This window comes from Ciconia boyciana, chromosome 19 (assembly GCF_034638445.1).
Source record: "Ciconia boyciana chromosome 19, ASM3463844v1, whole genome shotgun sequence".
Taxonomy (NCBI): domain Eukaryota; kingdom Metazoa; phylum Chordata; class Aves; order Ciconiiformes; family Ciconiidae; genus Ciconia; species Ciconia boyciana.
The window spans coordinates 7,969,681-7,985,584 of NC_132952.1; the positions used below are offsets into that span (position 1 = coordinate 7,969,681).

At 48.7% G+C, this 15,904-nt stretch overlaps 1 protein-coding gene across 1 annotated transcript; it reads left to right on the forward strand.

Annotated features, from left to right (window-relative positions):
- Positions 1 to 6,245: 6,245 nt before the first annotated feature.
- On the forward strand, positions 6,246 to 15,904 carry TNFRSF14 (TNF receptor superfamily member 14). Its single transcript, XM_072884038.1, has 8 exons — positions 6,246 to 6,626; positions 6,877 to 6,982; positions 7,470 to 7,595; positions 12,183 to 12,338; positions 12,763 to 12,853; positions 13,404 to 13,561; positions 13,874 to 13,890; positions 14,493 to 15,904. Exons 1-8 carry the CDS (start codon positions 6,528 to 6,530, stop codon positions 14,598 to 14,600), a joined length of 861 nt encoding a protein of 286 aa, XP_072740139.1. The 5' UTR covers positions 6,246 to 6,527; the 3' UTR covers positions 14,601 to 15,904.

A 15,904-nucleotide genomic window follows, 5' to 3' on the forward strand; every position in this document is an offset into this window, starting at 1 on the left:
GCCGTGGAGGTCCTGCAGACGCGGATGGGTGAGCCCTACCCTGGCAGGGACACGCACACCTGGGTAAGGCCTTTTGTGGCTGTTGCGCCGACCTGAATTAGGACTCCCTGAGCATCCCTCATCAGAGTTTGTGGGAGGTGTGCCTGAGCCAGCAGTGAGTTACATCCCTCGGATGTGTCCCCAGAGCAGGGAAATAACCTACCGCTCAGTGCGAATTCCCTTCCTATGACAATAAACTACTCATGATAATAAACTAAGCTTGTGCAAGCACAAACATTATATTTTGATAAAAGAAATACAATAGTTCTGCAATTTACATATGAAGTCACTGAATGTTTTGGCTAGAAATACATAATCCAGTTATGTTAGTCAGAAATCACACATTGCTTGCTTATGCAGGTTTTCATTTGTCTTTTGTTGTGACAAGGAATGATTTGTTCTGCCACGTTTTATCACTGATTTGTCGTATATATGCTTTTTGTTGCAACAGGGAATTGGGGGTCTGGGGTAGGAGATACCATTAAGTGACAGAGTCCCCACACACTCTCTCACTCTGGAGTTCTTGGCAGTAACTTTGTAAAGCGATAGGCATTTGGGGATTTGAAATGTAAATAGTAACAGTTATAATGACATGACGTTGTTATTGTTATCCAGTAAGTGAATTGGCTTGCGATACAGAGAACTTGCTACATAAACTTCTATAATTGTGCAAAACGATTGTGAGAGTATTTAGAACACTAAAGAGTCCTTACGGCAAAACGTTCCTTAGATATATACAATTTTTAAATATTGCAGTATGAATACAATTTTATGAAGCTAAAGCCCTTGCAAAGTTTGTAAGTTGTATTTTAACTTTTTTTTTTAATTTTTAGCCACCAGGGGTCACAGTTACTGTAAAAACACTTTCCCCTTGGATGAATAAAGAAGTCAGCTCAAGTAGAATTTTAGGGGTTTTCAAGCATGTGATTCATGTGATTTTGTTTGCTTCATTTTAATGATCTCATATCAGATGTCAGCCAGTGCTGGAGACTTTATAAAATCTTTTCCACCTCTCAGTTCCTGTGTATGACATTGTAATTGTTTGTATGTGGACAGATGATTAGGGTAACTTGATGAAGCATAGAAGTGATGTACAGAGTTTATTTTTTCCAGCAGTACTGGAGTAGAATTCTTTCAAAAGTTGGTTGTCTGATCTGATGCGTAAGCTACTTTCTATCACTTCTTTCACTAGTGCTTGAACTGTATCTGTAAAGGATAATTTAAGCAATTCCTTGATGCTGTAAAACTTGGAACTCAGCAGGTCTGTCACTTCCATTTACACTTAAACGTTTTGCCCACACAAAATGTTACTCAACATTTCCATACTGAAGTCCTTCTAAAAAGACACCACTGATGTATTACTGGCACACACTTACATATTATTTTATTGATGCTTCCTAAAGCTAGAGCTTTAGAAATAATCAAAGTTAGAAGGAACAAGGAGTTTTCTCTGTCCGATGCCTTCAATATCACTTAAATTGGAGTCATTTCGTTTCACTATATGTACTAGGGAATAATACTTTTAATTCTGGCCACATTATATATGTGGCTGTGTATGTGGCCAGAATTAATGTGGCCATATATGCGGCCACGTATAAGCCACAGGTGGCTTATATGGGTCTGTCATGATATTGCAGCAGAAGAAAAGCACTGGGAAAAACCCCACCAAAACAAATAGGGAATGAAGCTTTAAAAACGTGCAGGATGACTGGACCATAGGCTACTATGTTATCGGAAACACATTTATAATGCTGGGGTTTGGTTTGGTTTTGTTTTTTAAAGGGGTAGAATTTGACACTGTCTGTGTTAATGGAAGTTCAGCATTATCCACAGCGCCTTTGTAGCTGGTGGATCCTGTTTTGAAAGATGAATGTACAGTCTTCATGCGCTGGTCAGTACTCTCAAAATACAGATAAGCTGCATGCAGCCTGCTTGCATCAGAACCCTGTTGTTCTTTCTTAAAGCAGTTAAGGTCTTCAGCCCCAGGCATTAGATATCTGAATGCAAATCTGAGTGTGTGACAGTGACAGAACCAATTTCCATTCTCCAGCCAGAAAACAACCCCACCTGAGTCGCCAGCCTGCATACTGAGATACCTGAGTCACAGAAATCTTGCAACGCTCTTTGGGTAGAGAGCACCCTGGAAATGTTCTGTAGGTGCTGTGCCAAAGCAACCATGATTATACCACGTAATCCAGGGTTAGATGGACATTGAACTGAGGCAGGTTCAGGATTGCTGATCTGGAATCGCAGCTTTGGACTGGGACCAGCCAGAAGGTTCAGGCAGGTGCCAATGGAACGGTGGCTCTGGCCCCTGTCAGCTTGGTGACCAAGCAAGAACAATAGGAGATGCATAAACAGATGTTCATAAACAGACTTCCTCTACTTAGTCTTGAACTAATCCCCTCTTATCCCCTGCCCAAGATCTAGGGTTACTTTTTTCCCCTCTTCCTTCTCTCCTGGCAATGAAGGCTCAGATTCTAGCCTTGACTGGGGCTCTGCCTTCCACACCTTGCAATGCCCTTGCTGCGTGGAAGCTCCCGGGCGAGGGCGCGTATGTGGATCTTCCCAAACCTGACAATGGAATCTCTAGGTACAGGACTGCTGTTGTCTTACCTCATAAATCGAATACTGCTGTTACGGGATCTACTGACTACAGTGTCATGTGCACTGCACAGCGTGGTTCAAATAAAAAATTGAGCAATATTTTGGCCAATTGTATGAGGAAACAGCATGTGTGTTGGCCAGTAGGAATGAAGCCATCAGCATAAATTAAGTAGGCTTGTAGTACCCTACTGTGCAGTTGACCTGGGGCAAGGAGGAAGTAAAGAACTGCAGTAACAACTTGCAAGAGTTGGTGATTCAGATGCTCACTGAAAAAAACACAAGAGCAGGAAAACCATAACCAGTTTGGAACGGATTGGTCGCTCCAGGATGCCACAGACCTCATTTGTCTCTGGTGTGTCTAATAGAGATATCTTCTATGTCTTGGTCTGACATTGCCTGCTTGGGGAAATTGAAATGCATGACGCTGTGCTGGTGCTGCTAGCAAAACAGGAGCAAAAAACCCATTGAGACTGACTGGCAATTTCACCCAAACCTAGAAGGCAATTGGAGGTCTCAGGAATATTATGTTGACATGAGTTTGGGGAAAATAGGCAACAAGATAGAGCGGGAGATTCAAATTTGCTAGTCCCTTAAGGGAAAGACAGCAACAGGAACTCACCTTTATTGCTCTATATTGAAGAATTTGGAGACGAGAGAAATGTTACAAGTCTTTCCACCACAAGACAAGCTTTGATCAGAGCTTGTACCCTATCAGGCAGAAAATATTTTGAGCATGAGACATAAAGCTATGGGAAACTTGTCCTTGTAAGTTCCACTGCTCACAAGCATATTTGATCACAATAGGAACTGTATCTCTTTTCATTCTCAAACAGGCTGCATTAAGTCTATTGATTCCACCCCCCCCCAGGAGACATATTTGCACTTTAAGAGCAGAGCTGTTATATTTCAGTCCAAAAAAGCAAACAGACTGATAGAACCATAAGCGGTTAAAATAACCTGAAAACATGAGAAGACTGTTGCTATCTTAACTTCCAGGCTCCCTATGTCTTCTACCAACGACAACAAAACTAAGGAATCAGACTGGTGGTTTTTAACCTTCTGAGAAGTGATCGAGGGCACACAACTCTGGGATAGCTTTGAACGTTATCTGTACACACGGCAACTGCGAAGGTAAATCCTGGACTAAGGATGCTGGTATGTGCGCACGTGTGAAGGAAGGGATAGTGGTGTGAAGGAATGGGAGGAGGTCTTTGCCCTCCTCATAGTCCTAAAAGGCTTCTCTCGGGACCTGTTTTTTCCTACATCCTGTAAATCAGTATTAAATCAGTTGAAGACAATAGCTACTGTCCTTCAGCTGTCCAGAGCAGGATTTCTGTACCTTAACACCGAGGAAGGCCCTTTTTCTTGTGAAGAACCAGGCACAACCCATCTGTGGTTGTTGGAATCTGATGGAAGCTGGTATGAATCTACCCCAGGCTCAGGTTTATTGTATTCTGAAATGGTGGTGGGAACATGGAAAAAAAAATCTTGGCCCACAGCTGGGGAGACAAGTCAGGAATGACCTGACTACAGGAACACTGCTGAGCTAAATACGTACTTCCCACCCAGCCATGAACTGCACTTGAAGTAGGACGGCCCCTCGGTTTTCCCAGCTGCTGTTAGATCACAGTGGTAGACAGCACTGCTGATTTCTTGCTTAAAAAGTTCGTGCTATATTAGCGCTGAATGCTGGCCACAGCCTGAAAGGTTTCTAACAGTGAAAATCCTGTTGCAAATGTGATAATACCAATGAATTTTGACTTGTCAAACCCATTTCAGGGCAAGGCGAGGCAAGCTCAGACCTTCCTGTCACATGAGCAGCAGCTGTCCTTTCTCAGAGAAGCATGATCCGCCGTGTCAAGGGAAACCTGAAGCAGTGGAAAAGAAGTGGTGATGTGTAGGAAGCCGAGGCAGCTGCCGTACGGTAAAATCGGTTCATGTCAAGAGACTACCTGCGATCACTTTACAGCGGAGAAAAGTAACTCACTCCCCCAGACAGCAAATCTAGAAATCCCCAAAGTCTGTCATTATGAAAAAGGAAGCTTGACATTCATATTTCACAACTGTACTTCCCCAGTTTTCATAATCTAAAGGACCTTTCACTTTCTTTCAGCTTATTTTGTCCATCCCAAATAGCTATAAAAGTTAGCATAATCACCTGAAAACCAGAGGAAAAGTTGAGCAAACTACATGCACGGTGCACCATCAACACAAGTTAGAGACAGGGCTGATGATAAGGCCACAGTGTCACTAGGCTTGTGCTTCATGTCCCAGACCGTCGGTCACATACGCTCCGTGTGCTGAGTGTGCGCCAGAGCCGGCCGTCCCCGGCATGTCCAAAGTCAGCGCTGGCACTACCTCGGTCTGACTCACTGCGTGGTCTTTGGCGAGCCATCCCACCTCACGATCGCCCGTAAGCCAGCATACACACGCTGACGCAGGAAAGCAGCATCGCTGCCACCCCCCAACACCTCCCTGTTACCGCAGCTGCTGTAACTGTTTTGCAGCCACATAGTGCAATAGGCTGGGGAACGGAGGATTGAAACTAATGCTACAGATGACCCTTCCACCTGCTCCTCAGAATTAATTCTAGCCTCAGCCACTTCCCAATTGCCACTTGCTTCACGTGTGCTTGTAGTGCAGTGGGACTGGTGGAATGGGACTGAAAGGAGACAGACCTCTTCTTCCAGCAGCACTGCGGGCTGGTGCCAGTTAAACTGATTGGGGACTCCTGATGTGCTTGCCCTGAAAAGTTTAGGTGTCAGCAGAATTATGAAATGCTAACAACAGAGTTTGACGCCTCTTAAGCTAGCTGCCTTTGCTACGCAGGCAGGTAACAGAGACTTTTAAGAGATGTGGACGGAAAGTGCAATCCCTGACACACTCTAGTTGAGCTGTTTGTAGCTGGCGGACATCCTGGCAGAGGAGCGGATGTACAGCTCCCTTGCCTTGCAAGCCCGCTTGCCTGCTCCGTGAGAGATCCACTGCAGTTCTGAACTCGTCGAAGGCCTTGACAAAAAGCTCATCTCTTCACGCTCTTCTCATGCTGTGTCCTGCTGCAAGAAATGCTGCCTACTCATTTCAGAACCTAGTAAAGTGTTAACACTTTTTCTTTTTTCTTCAAAAGAGAGAGGGGAAAATCTGCATTTACATAAACTGCTTCCCTGTAGTATTCAAGGAACAGTGACCCATTTCAACAACATCTTTAATATTCATGACAACAGCTGTTCTTAGATATTGCCTATGCTTTTGCTAATCCAAACATCTGCTGGGAGGTTGAAGCTGACTAAAAGCCAGAACCTTAAATGGCTTAACCAGCTCGCCAACGCTGAAAAACATGCAAGAGGTGCAGAAGGAACCTGAACCAACTGTGACAGCGGGCTCGGGCGTTTTGCTCTGAGGTCAAGTAACTTCTCGGTCAGGCACCTGCAACATCTTTTTGCAGTAGCCGACAGTTTCCCGGTGACTCTCGCGTACGTGGGTGAACACGTTTCCCCGAACGGGGACACAAACACGGCCTCTACGCCGCGTTTTGAGACGTTTACCGACCTGCGGGCCCGCCTCGCTCCCTGCCAGCACCTCCGCTGCTGCCAGCAGCCGGGAGGCGAGGAAAGCGCCGCTACGAGACCGGGGAGCCGCCGGCTACGCCCGTGCTCCGCGCCCCTCCGCGTCCTCGGGGCAGGGGGCCCGGGGCCCGGCAGCGGCGGAGCCGCGGCCCCCGCCCGGGGCCGGCCCGCCCCGCCCAGCGCTTCCCCTTCCCCGCCGCGGAAGGGGATGCGGCCGCGCCGCCCGCCCTTGCCCTTTCGCTTTCGCTTTCGCCCGCGTCCCAGCGCTGCGGCCGCGGGGGGCCCGGCCAGGCCCGGCGCGGCCCGGCCCGCTGCATGGGGCGGCGAGCCCGCGCCGCGCCGCGCGTGGGGAGGCCGCTGAGGTGCCGCGGAGCCCCGCGGCCCCCGGACCCTGCCCGGCGGACCATGCGCCTGGTGAGTGCGGCCCGCGCGGCGGGGCCGGCCTCCCGCTGCTTCTCCGCCCGGGCCGGGGGCGCGGCGCCGCCGCTGTCCCGGGCGGGGCGGGGCGGGGAGCGGCCCCGGCCCCGGCCCCGGCCCCGGCCCCCGCCCCCGCCCAGGCCCCGGCCCTGCGGGCGGGCTCGCTCCTCAGGAGTCCCCTGGGCGGAGAGGCGAGCGTCCTGTGAGCAAGCTGTGAAGTGGAAATCCGTTCTTGTCTCGCCTAAAGGTTTTTGCCGTCGTGCTGGTCACGCAGCTGGATCGCGTGGGTGCCTTGGACTGTGAGCTGGGAGAATATCCCATAGGTGCCGAGTGCTGCCCGATGTGCGCTGCGGGTAGGTAACTGAGGACTGCTTGCTCGCCACGTCACTGCGGAGGAAGGCTCCCGCACTCCCTCCCTCAGCACGGCAGCGGGTCATGGCGGTGACCTGCCTTCTCTGCCGTAGCCGGCTATGCCCGCTGCAGCCCGTGCACCGCACGGTTGTCAGCATCACGCCAAAATGTCCTCTTCAGCCTGCATTCACGCCCCACTGACGGCAGCGCAAGGCCCTGTCCCTTTCTTTGGAGCCTCCAGAGTGAAAGCAGCGATCGCCAGAGTCTCTCTGCTGTGGTAGTTCATGATTTCACCGTTTCCAAGGACTTTCATTTTGGGTCCTGGTTTCTGTTTTAGGTTTAGCTCTGCAATTGCTATTAGGATATTTCTGAGGTCCTTGTAGTTTATTTATAGTAGTTATGGGTGGCTTAATGCCAGTGTCGGTCTCTGACCAGGTGAGCTTTGCTAATGGAGCCACTTCTTTGGGGGGGGTTGTTTCTGGTTTTTAGGACTTCGGGTTTTCAAGCATTGCACTGCAAATTCCAGCACGACATGCATACCTTGTGTTGAGGATACATATACAGACCATCCCAATGGTTTAGAACACTGCAGGAAATGTAAACTGTGTGATAAAGGTAAGTAGGACGCTAAAGAACCAGTTTAAATGGATTTTTCATGCCTTTCATGGATACGTTCTCCCCTTTTCCTCTCTTGCCTCATTCGCTTGATGAATTGGTTAGAGTTGAAGAACAGAGAGGCTCATGTCACTGTGCAGACCTCAGAATGCTACCTACGGGGCGATGGAAGGGAAAAACTGGCACAGATCTTCAGCTGGCACCAGTGCAAGTTTGATCTGCAGCCTCTCTCTTAACATCTCTTAACGCGCCTCGCAGAGGTGATCAGCTCCGGTGCAGGCGCGTTCCGCAGTGGAGAGGGGTATCACAGCGTACAGGGGGGTTTCCTGAGCCGGGGAAACCCCAGGGGAGTGCAGAGACCTGCCAGGAGCTCTCACGAGAGCGGCTGACGAGACCTGGGCAGGGACAGGAGTAGCGGCAGCCGCCCCCCACTCCCACAAAAGGCAGCCCCAGGACGGGCAAACAGGGCATGGCATGGCAGGTCGCGCAGGGAGGGCCCCTCTTCGAAGAAGGGGCGTTCTGCTGGCCGAGTGGGAGACTTGAAGTCCACATAACCCAGCAACCGGGCACTGTTCTGTCACCATCTGCAACAGGTCAAGGGCACTCATCCTACCTGACCCTCAAGGCAGAATGGTGGCACTCGTCTGAGACCAAAGGCTGCAGCTCCGGCTGGGGGGTCTGCACCGTCTTCCCCAGCGGTGGCCGATGCCTCCACCCAGACGGAGCTGCTGAAGGAGAGGCTGCAGTGCAGACCTCAGACTGCAGGGAGTGCCTAGACCTTTCTCCTGGGGCAGGGACAGGCTGCAGAGCCGCTTCCAAAAGGTGTGCCCAGGTGGAGGACCTCCTGGTGCAAGTGGCTGAGCTGCAGGAGGCGGTGAGAAGGCTGTGTAACGTCAGGGAGGCTGAGAAAGGAGTTAGATGGCTGGTTCCAAGTGCAGTCTGCGGTGGACCCGCAGCCCACGGCCAAACAGCCAAAAACTCCCGCACCAGCACACGCAGAAGGGAGGGGGGCCAATAATGCAGAAGAATGGACGGTTGCAATGGCAAGGACCAGCAGGAGGAAGAGGCTTCACCCGAAGCCTGAGGTGCCCTTGCAGAACCACTTCACCGCTCTGCATCTGAAGAGGAAAGACTCGTCACGCCAGGAGAGACGCTGGAGCTGGACGAGGCAGCCCGATCTGCTCCCCGTGGAACAACCAGCGCAACTAAGAAAAGGCGGCGGGTGATAGTAGTAGGTGACTCTCTTCTGCGAGGTTCGGAGGCACCCATTTGCCGCACTCTCTAGAGAGGTGTGCTGCTTACCAGGGGCTCGTATTAGGGATGTCACCGAGGGACCACCAAGGCTCGTACAGTCCGCTGACTATCATCTGCTGCTGTTGTTTCATGTGGGCACCAGTGATACAGCCAGGAGCAGTCTGAGGAGTATCAAGAAGGGTTACAGAGCCCTGGGAGTGGTGGTAAGGGACTCTGGAGTGCAGGTAGTTTTTTCATCAATCCTCCCGGTCAAAGGGAAGGGGTTTGGAAGGGCCAATTGAATCTGGCGAATCAACAAACGGTTACAGGACTGGTGCCACAGCCAGGGGTTCGGCTACTTAGACCATGGGACTCGCTTTGAGAAACCTGGTCTACTGGGGGCTGATGGGGTCCATCTGTCAGAGAAGGGGAAGAGCATCTTCAGACGTAGGCTTGCCAAGCTGGTGAAGAGGGCTTTAAACTAAAGTTGCTGGGGGAGGGGAACCTCAGTCCATCCCACTCCTGCCAGTTTGATGCCAGTGCCAGCAGTAGATACCCAGAGCCTGGAGAAGGATCACAGGTCAGCAGGAGAGCACCTGAAGAGCAGCGCAAAGGAATTTCAGCCACTCCAGCCAGTAAGTCACCTTCATCGGGGGCCCAACTTAAATGCCTCCATGCAATGCATGTAGCATGAGGAATAAACAAGAGGAGTTAGAGACATGCGCACGCCTGCAGGGCTACGATCTTATCGGCGTCAGGAGGTGTGGTGGGATGGCTCCTATGATTGGAGTGTTGGAATGGAAGGATACAGGCTCTTCAGGAAGGACAGGCAGGGGAACTGAGGAGGGGGTGTTTCCCTCTATGTCAATGACCAGCTGGAGTGCATGGAGGTTCTCCTGGGGATGGATGAGGAGCCGACTGAGAGCTTATGGCTCAGCATTAAAGGGAGGGCAGGGACAGGTGACATTACAGTGGGGGTCTGCTATAGGCCACCTGACCAGGAAGACCGAGCAAATGAGGCCCTCTATAGATAGGAGCAGCCTTATGTTCACAAGCCCTGGTCCTCATGGGGGACTTCAACCACCCCGATATCTGTTGGAGGGACAACACAGCAGGGCATAAGCAATCCGGGAGGTTCCTGGAATGCGTTGATGAGAACTTCCTTCTCCAAGTGATAGAGGATCCAATGAAGAAATGTCCTATGCTAGACCTTGTTCTCACCAACAAGGAGGAGCTGGTGGGGAGCGTGAAGCTCAAGGGCAGCCTTGGCTGCAGTGACCATGAAATGGTGGAGTTCAAGATCCTTAGGGCAGCGAGGAGGGCGCACAGCAAGCTCACTACCCTGGACTTCAGGAGAGCAGACTTTGACCTCTTCAGGGATCTGCTTGGTAGAGTACCATGGGATAAAGCCCTGGAGGGAAGAGGGGCCCAAGAAAGCTGGTTAATATTCAAGGATCGCCTCGTCCAAGCTCAGGAGTGATGCATCCCAACAAAGAGGAAGTCAGGCGAGAACGCCAGGAGGCCTGCATGGATGAACAAGGAGCTCTTGGACAAATTCAAACACAAAAAGGAAGCCTAGAGAGGGTGGAAGCAAGGACAGGTAGCCTGGGAGGAATACAGAGAAATCGTCTGAGCAGGCAGGGATCAGGTTAGGAAAGCTAAAGCCCTGATAGAATTAAATCTGGCCAGGGATGTCAAGGGCAACAAGAAAAGCTTCTATAGGTACCATGGTGATAAAAGGAAGACTAGGGAAAATGTGGGCCCTTTCCAGAAAGAAACAGGAGACTGGTTACCCAGGATATGGAGAAAAGTGAGGTACTCAATGACTTTTTTGCCTGTCTTCACCGGCAAGTGGTCAAGCCACACCGCCCAAGTTGCAGAACGCAAAGGTGACTGAGAAAATGAAGAACCACCCACTGTAGGAGAAGATCAGGTTCGAGACCATCTAAGGAACCTGAAGGTGCACAAGTCCATGGGACGTGATCAGGTGCATCCATGGGTCCTGAGGGAACTGGCAGATGAAGTTGCTAAGCCACTGTCCATCATGTTTGAGAAGTCATGGCAGTCCAGTGAAGTTGCCACTGACTGGAAAAGGGGAGACATAGCCCCCATTTTTAAAAAGGGAAAAAAGGAAGACCCAGGGAGCTACAGGCCAGTCAGTCTCACCTCTGTGCCCAGCAAGATCATGGAGCAGATCCTCCTGGCAACTATGCTAAGGCACATGGAAAATAAGGAGGTGATTGGTGACAGCCAACATTGCTTCACTAAGGGCAAATCGTGCCTGACAAATTTGGTGGCCTTCTATGATGGAGTTACAGCCTTGGTGGATAAGGGAAGAGCAACTGACATAATCTGCCTGGACTTGTGCAAAGCATTGACACTGTCCCGCACGACATCCTTGTCTCTAAATTGGAAAGACATGGATTTAATGGATGGACCACTTGGTGCATAAGGAATTGGCTGAATGGTCACACTCAAAGAGTTGTGGTCAATGGCTCGATGTCCAAGTGGAGACCAGTGACAAGTGGTGTTCCTCGGGGGTTGGTATTGGGACCAGTGCTGTTTAACATCTTTGTCGGTGATATGGACAGTGGGATTGAGTGCACCCTCAGCAAGTTTGCTGATGACACCAAGCTGTGTGGTGCAGTCGACACGCTGGAGGGAAGGGATGCCATCCAGAGGGACCTTGACAGGCTTGAGAGGTGGGCCTGTGTGAACCTCATGAAGTTCAACAAGGCCAAGTGCAAGGTCCTGCACATGGGTCAGGGCAATCCTAATCCATGGCTGGGTGGGGAATGGATTGAGAGCAGCCCTGAGGAGAAGGACGTGGGGGTGTTGGTTGATGAGAAGCTCAACATGACCTGGCAATGTGCGCTTGCAGCCCAGAAAGCTCTAGTGGAAGGTGTCCCAGCCCGTGGCACGGGGGTTGGAACTGGATGATCTTTAAGGCTCCTTCCAACCCAAACCGTTCTATGATTTCTGTGATTCTATGATTTAAAGGCTCATTTAGATTGCAGCATGGTGTCTAAAGAGCTGTCTTAGAATACTTGGAATTTCAGGCCTGAAAGAGCTCCTGGTGGAGCTGTCCTGCTAAAAACATCTAAAAACATCTGAGTTGGGAGTATTTTGCTTTTGCCATGCAAGTCACTTAGATGTAAATGTGACTCAAGATGCTGTGTCTGTGAGGAACTGGGCCGTCTTTATACATGAAAAAAGGAGTAATCTTCACTAATCCTGTTAGTTCTGGTGCTCTTCAGCAGTGCATCAAGGCAAGGCTAAATGTTTGCTTTTGCTTTTGTATCTGTTGATTGTACCCATGTAAATACTGTGCCTGTGCCTGTAAATTTCTCTTAGGAGCCAACCTAATGCCAGAAGTAGCGTGTACCTATACGAAGAATACTGTGTGTGGCTGTCTGCCTGGCTATTTCTGCAGTTATTTTGGGACTGAAGACTGTGAATTTTGTCAACGCTACACTGTCTGCTTTCCTGGTACTATGGTAAAAGAAAGGGGTAAGCCAACATAGCATCAATAGCACCAAACTTTCTTATGGGGAATGCCTTTGGGGTTTGATTTTGAGGAGGCTAGCTGTCAGTTCTTCCAGAAAAAAATTAGTGAAGCATCAATGTGAATGGATAGGGCCAGCGCATACTAGGTACGATGTGTTCTGGTCCACTGTACTGACTAATTGTCAGAGCACCAGTGCACAGCTGAAAGCTTGCAGGATCCATATGAGTCCTAGATGCTGAGAGAGTTGATGTGGCCAAGAATGCTTTTTTCCTGTTTGCAAAGACAGAAGTGTGTGAGCTTTTGTCTGTAGTGAAGAGTCTCTGCAGTAATCACGTGGTCTCTGCAGTAATCACAAAGACCATGCTGAACTGAAGCTCTCCTTAGCCATAGGTGCAGATAGAAAACCTGTTGTCTTCTCCCTTACAGGCACAAAGACCACTGACAATGTGTGTGAAGTCTGTCCTCCTGGAACCTCCTCAACAGCCAACATGTCCGACAGTTGTATACCATGGCCCAGGTAAGCAGCTCTTACTCTTTATGGGCACGGGACTATTCTCTTTAACTGTTGGGTCTGCATTTTGCTGTCTTCGAAACAGCAGTTTCCTGCTTCCATTAAGGCACCGAGTGTGGAATCCTGTTCCTATGTCCCACTCTTTCTTGGGAACAGCTTAACTTCTCTCTTTATAAACTCATTAACATGACAGATTTAGCCTTCAGCCTCTTGTCCTAACTTGTCACTGCACAGGAGACTCTGAGGCAGCTCTAACAGAGCTGGATCTGGACCCATGAAGAGCAGTGCACTCCTCTGGGTACCTGGATTTCAGCTGACACATCCCTTAGCTATAGTAGAACAGGTGAGAGTTTGCTTTGAGGAGAATCAATTTGCATTTACAAGCATTGAAGCAAAGAGGTAAAAGTCAGCTCGTTCTTGGATTACCCACCAAGCCAGAAAGACCTTTGTGAATGCCCCTGGATGTGGAGGTGTGATGTTAAAAACAGTCCAGCAGTTCCGCTGCAAGGTCTGCTGACACGTTCTAAGAACACAATTATTTCTTTTCTCACATCAGACTTAAGGAGAACGGCCTGGTACAAGGAGAGGACGGGAATCCTTCCTCAAATTCCTCTGTTACAGCAATTGTTGCTTCTGTTCTTGGAACTGTGTTAGTTGTTGCAGTTTGCCTTATATATGTCTGGCAAAGGAGGAAAAGGAAAAATTACATGCCACGTAAGTACGAATAGCATGGGTATAAAGGGGTAGTTTTGTAATAGTATGCTGAAGAGTGGTCTTCGCTTCGCTAGATGTTGAGTTGAAACCTTAACAGCCAATTAGAGGGGAATTGCAAGGGAATTTCTACGTTTCTGTGTGCCACAGTTAACCTGTTGTAATCGTGCCTCCCTTAGGGGGTGTGCCTACGCAGGCTCACTGCTGAACCACTCCTACATACGTGTAAGGACAAGATAACATGATTAGGAAAACGCATTAAGTATATAGTTCACCTTACTGCATTTTGATGGGACTGTTTCATTTTCTTTGCAGCGGTGCAGGAATCAGGCGTGAGTATCTCTCTCGTTGTTTGTTTTTTTTTTTCTTGTAATATGTTGAAGTCTGAAGTAAGTTTTTTGTTTAGTGTTTGTACGTGCTATGTGTTTCATGGGCTCCGTGTGTACTGGAGCAGCTTGTGGATACTGGGAGTGTCTGTGAGTTCCAGAATCCCCAAGACATGCAGTAGAAACTCATTTTATATGATTCTCATTAGGAGGCTTGGGATCTAGTCCCAAGGCCATTGTTATCTCCTGACAGTGTCTAAGAATGAATATATAAGGGGATTTAGGAGATGGACTCCTACTAAAAAATCCAAGTCTGTCTTGTGTAACCGTGTTTGTTTATCTCTCCATCCTACGGTGTTATGTATCCTCTAAAAGTTCCTGTTAGTGATTTGCAAGATCTGATATCTGTGCAGACGGTGATGTGTTTCATAGGAAAAACATTGAATGGGGACTGTATAATTTACACTTCTGATTTGAGAGGGGACCTACGGTGACTCTTGCTCTTAAGGAAGAAGCAAAAGTCTAGCTGTTAGTAGTGAAAATAGCAGGCACTTGCTAATAAAAGCTGACTTTTCATACTCTGTGTTTTCCTTTGACATGTTTTAAAGAGTGGACCGCAGGGTCAGGCTTTGATATTAACCACAGAGAATGAGGATCAAACAACTGTTCCTGTGCAGGAAACCGGTGCCGAACCTGAAGAAACCAGGCCTGAATAGCCATTTTTGTTTGAACTATTGTAGACAATGGACATGGTAAAGAAAAAAACAAAAAAACCAACCACAAAACCCCCTCCAAAATACTGCAACAGAAAAAGTACAACCTTTTTTCCAAATATTCATGGAGAAAAAGACAGCTGGAAAATGAAAAGGAGGATCTGCAAAGAAGCGAAGTGGCATCTTCAGAAGCATCGAAGTCTGCAGTAGCTGGGTGATGGAGGCATTGGTCAGCATCGTCAGCGGCTGTGAAGCTCTTTCCTTTTACATCCCCGCTTTACGGAGCAGTGGCCTGTGTGGTATGCCTGGAGCTTCTTTCTCACCAACTTGGACAGTTGTTACTTGCTATGTATGTAATTATTCCACGATATGTTTGTTAGTGGAAAAAAAAAGCTTTTTTTCATTTTAAAGATCCCATATAACTAAGACAGAATATGTTTTCCAAATGCATTTTGTACAGATTTTTCCTTTTTAGAAGTAAAGAAAATATTGATGGGAAAAGGATTCTTGTAGAGCAAGAAACATGGAGCTTTTAGTAATGTCATGCATGTCATGACACATACACAATTACTGTCTTTGCTAGTCACGTCTGCTCTAACCTGTGATCATGTGTTACAACAAAGAAAGTTAAGGTCCTACGTGAACATTATGCCTAGAAATAAAATTCTTACTAACGAAACACATTCTCTCTGTTAAAAACCTCCCTGTTCCCTGAAGAAGTGAAAACACCGAGTTGCTTGGCTGTTGGCATTATCTTGAGGAAAAGCGTTATTCTTAAAGAGCATCGTGGTAGATGCAGATTTTTGACGAAGGGTTTGGTGAGGATAGTAATGCTTTATTTATCAGCTGAGCCTGAGGTGAAGAATTGTATATAAAATGAGATGTAGAAGAAGATGGAGAGAGGCATGGAGAAGACACATGATGGGTGCAGTGGGACGCCGGGGAGGAGGTACCGGGGCTGATGGAATGCGCAGATACCGAGATGGACTGTGAAGGCATCGGAGTGTCAGGGTGAGAAGCTTGTGTTGCACAGGGTGCAGGGGGAACTGTTAGTGGAATTGGAGAGAGGCTGACATGGGAGATGTCTTGGCGTTTCCATTTTGAATGACTCTGAGGAAGAGCAGAGGAGCGGACGGGAGACAGGAGAACAGCTTCCAGGAATTGACACAGGTTGCCTATGTTTTCACTGCATTAATGCAGTCCCTCTGAATTCATGTTCACCCAGGCCACGGATCTAGAGACCACTGCTCTTTGACCAACAAACTCACACACGTCTTCCCCACATGACTATGAGGAATGGATGAAAA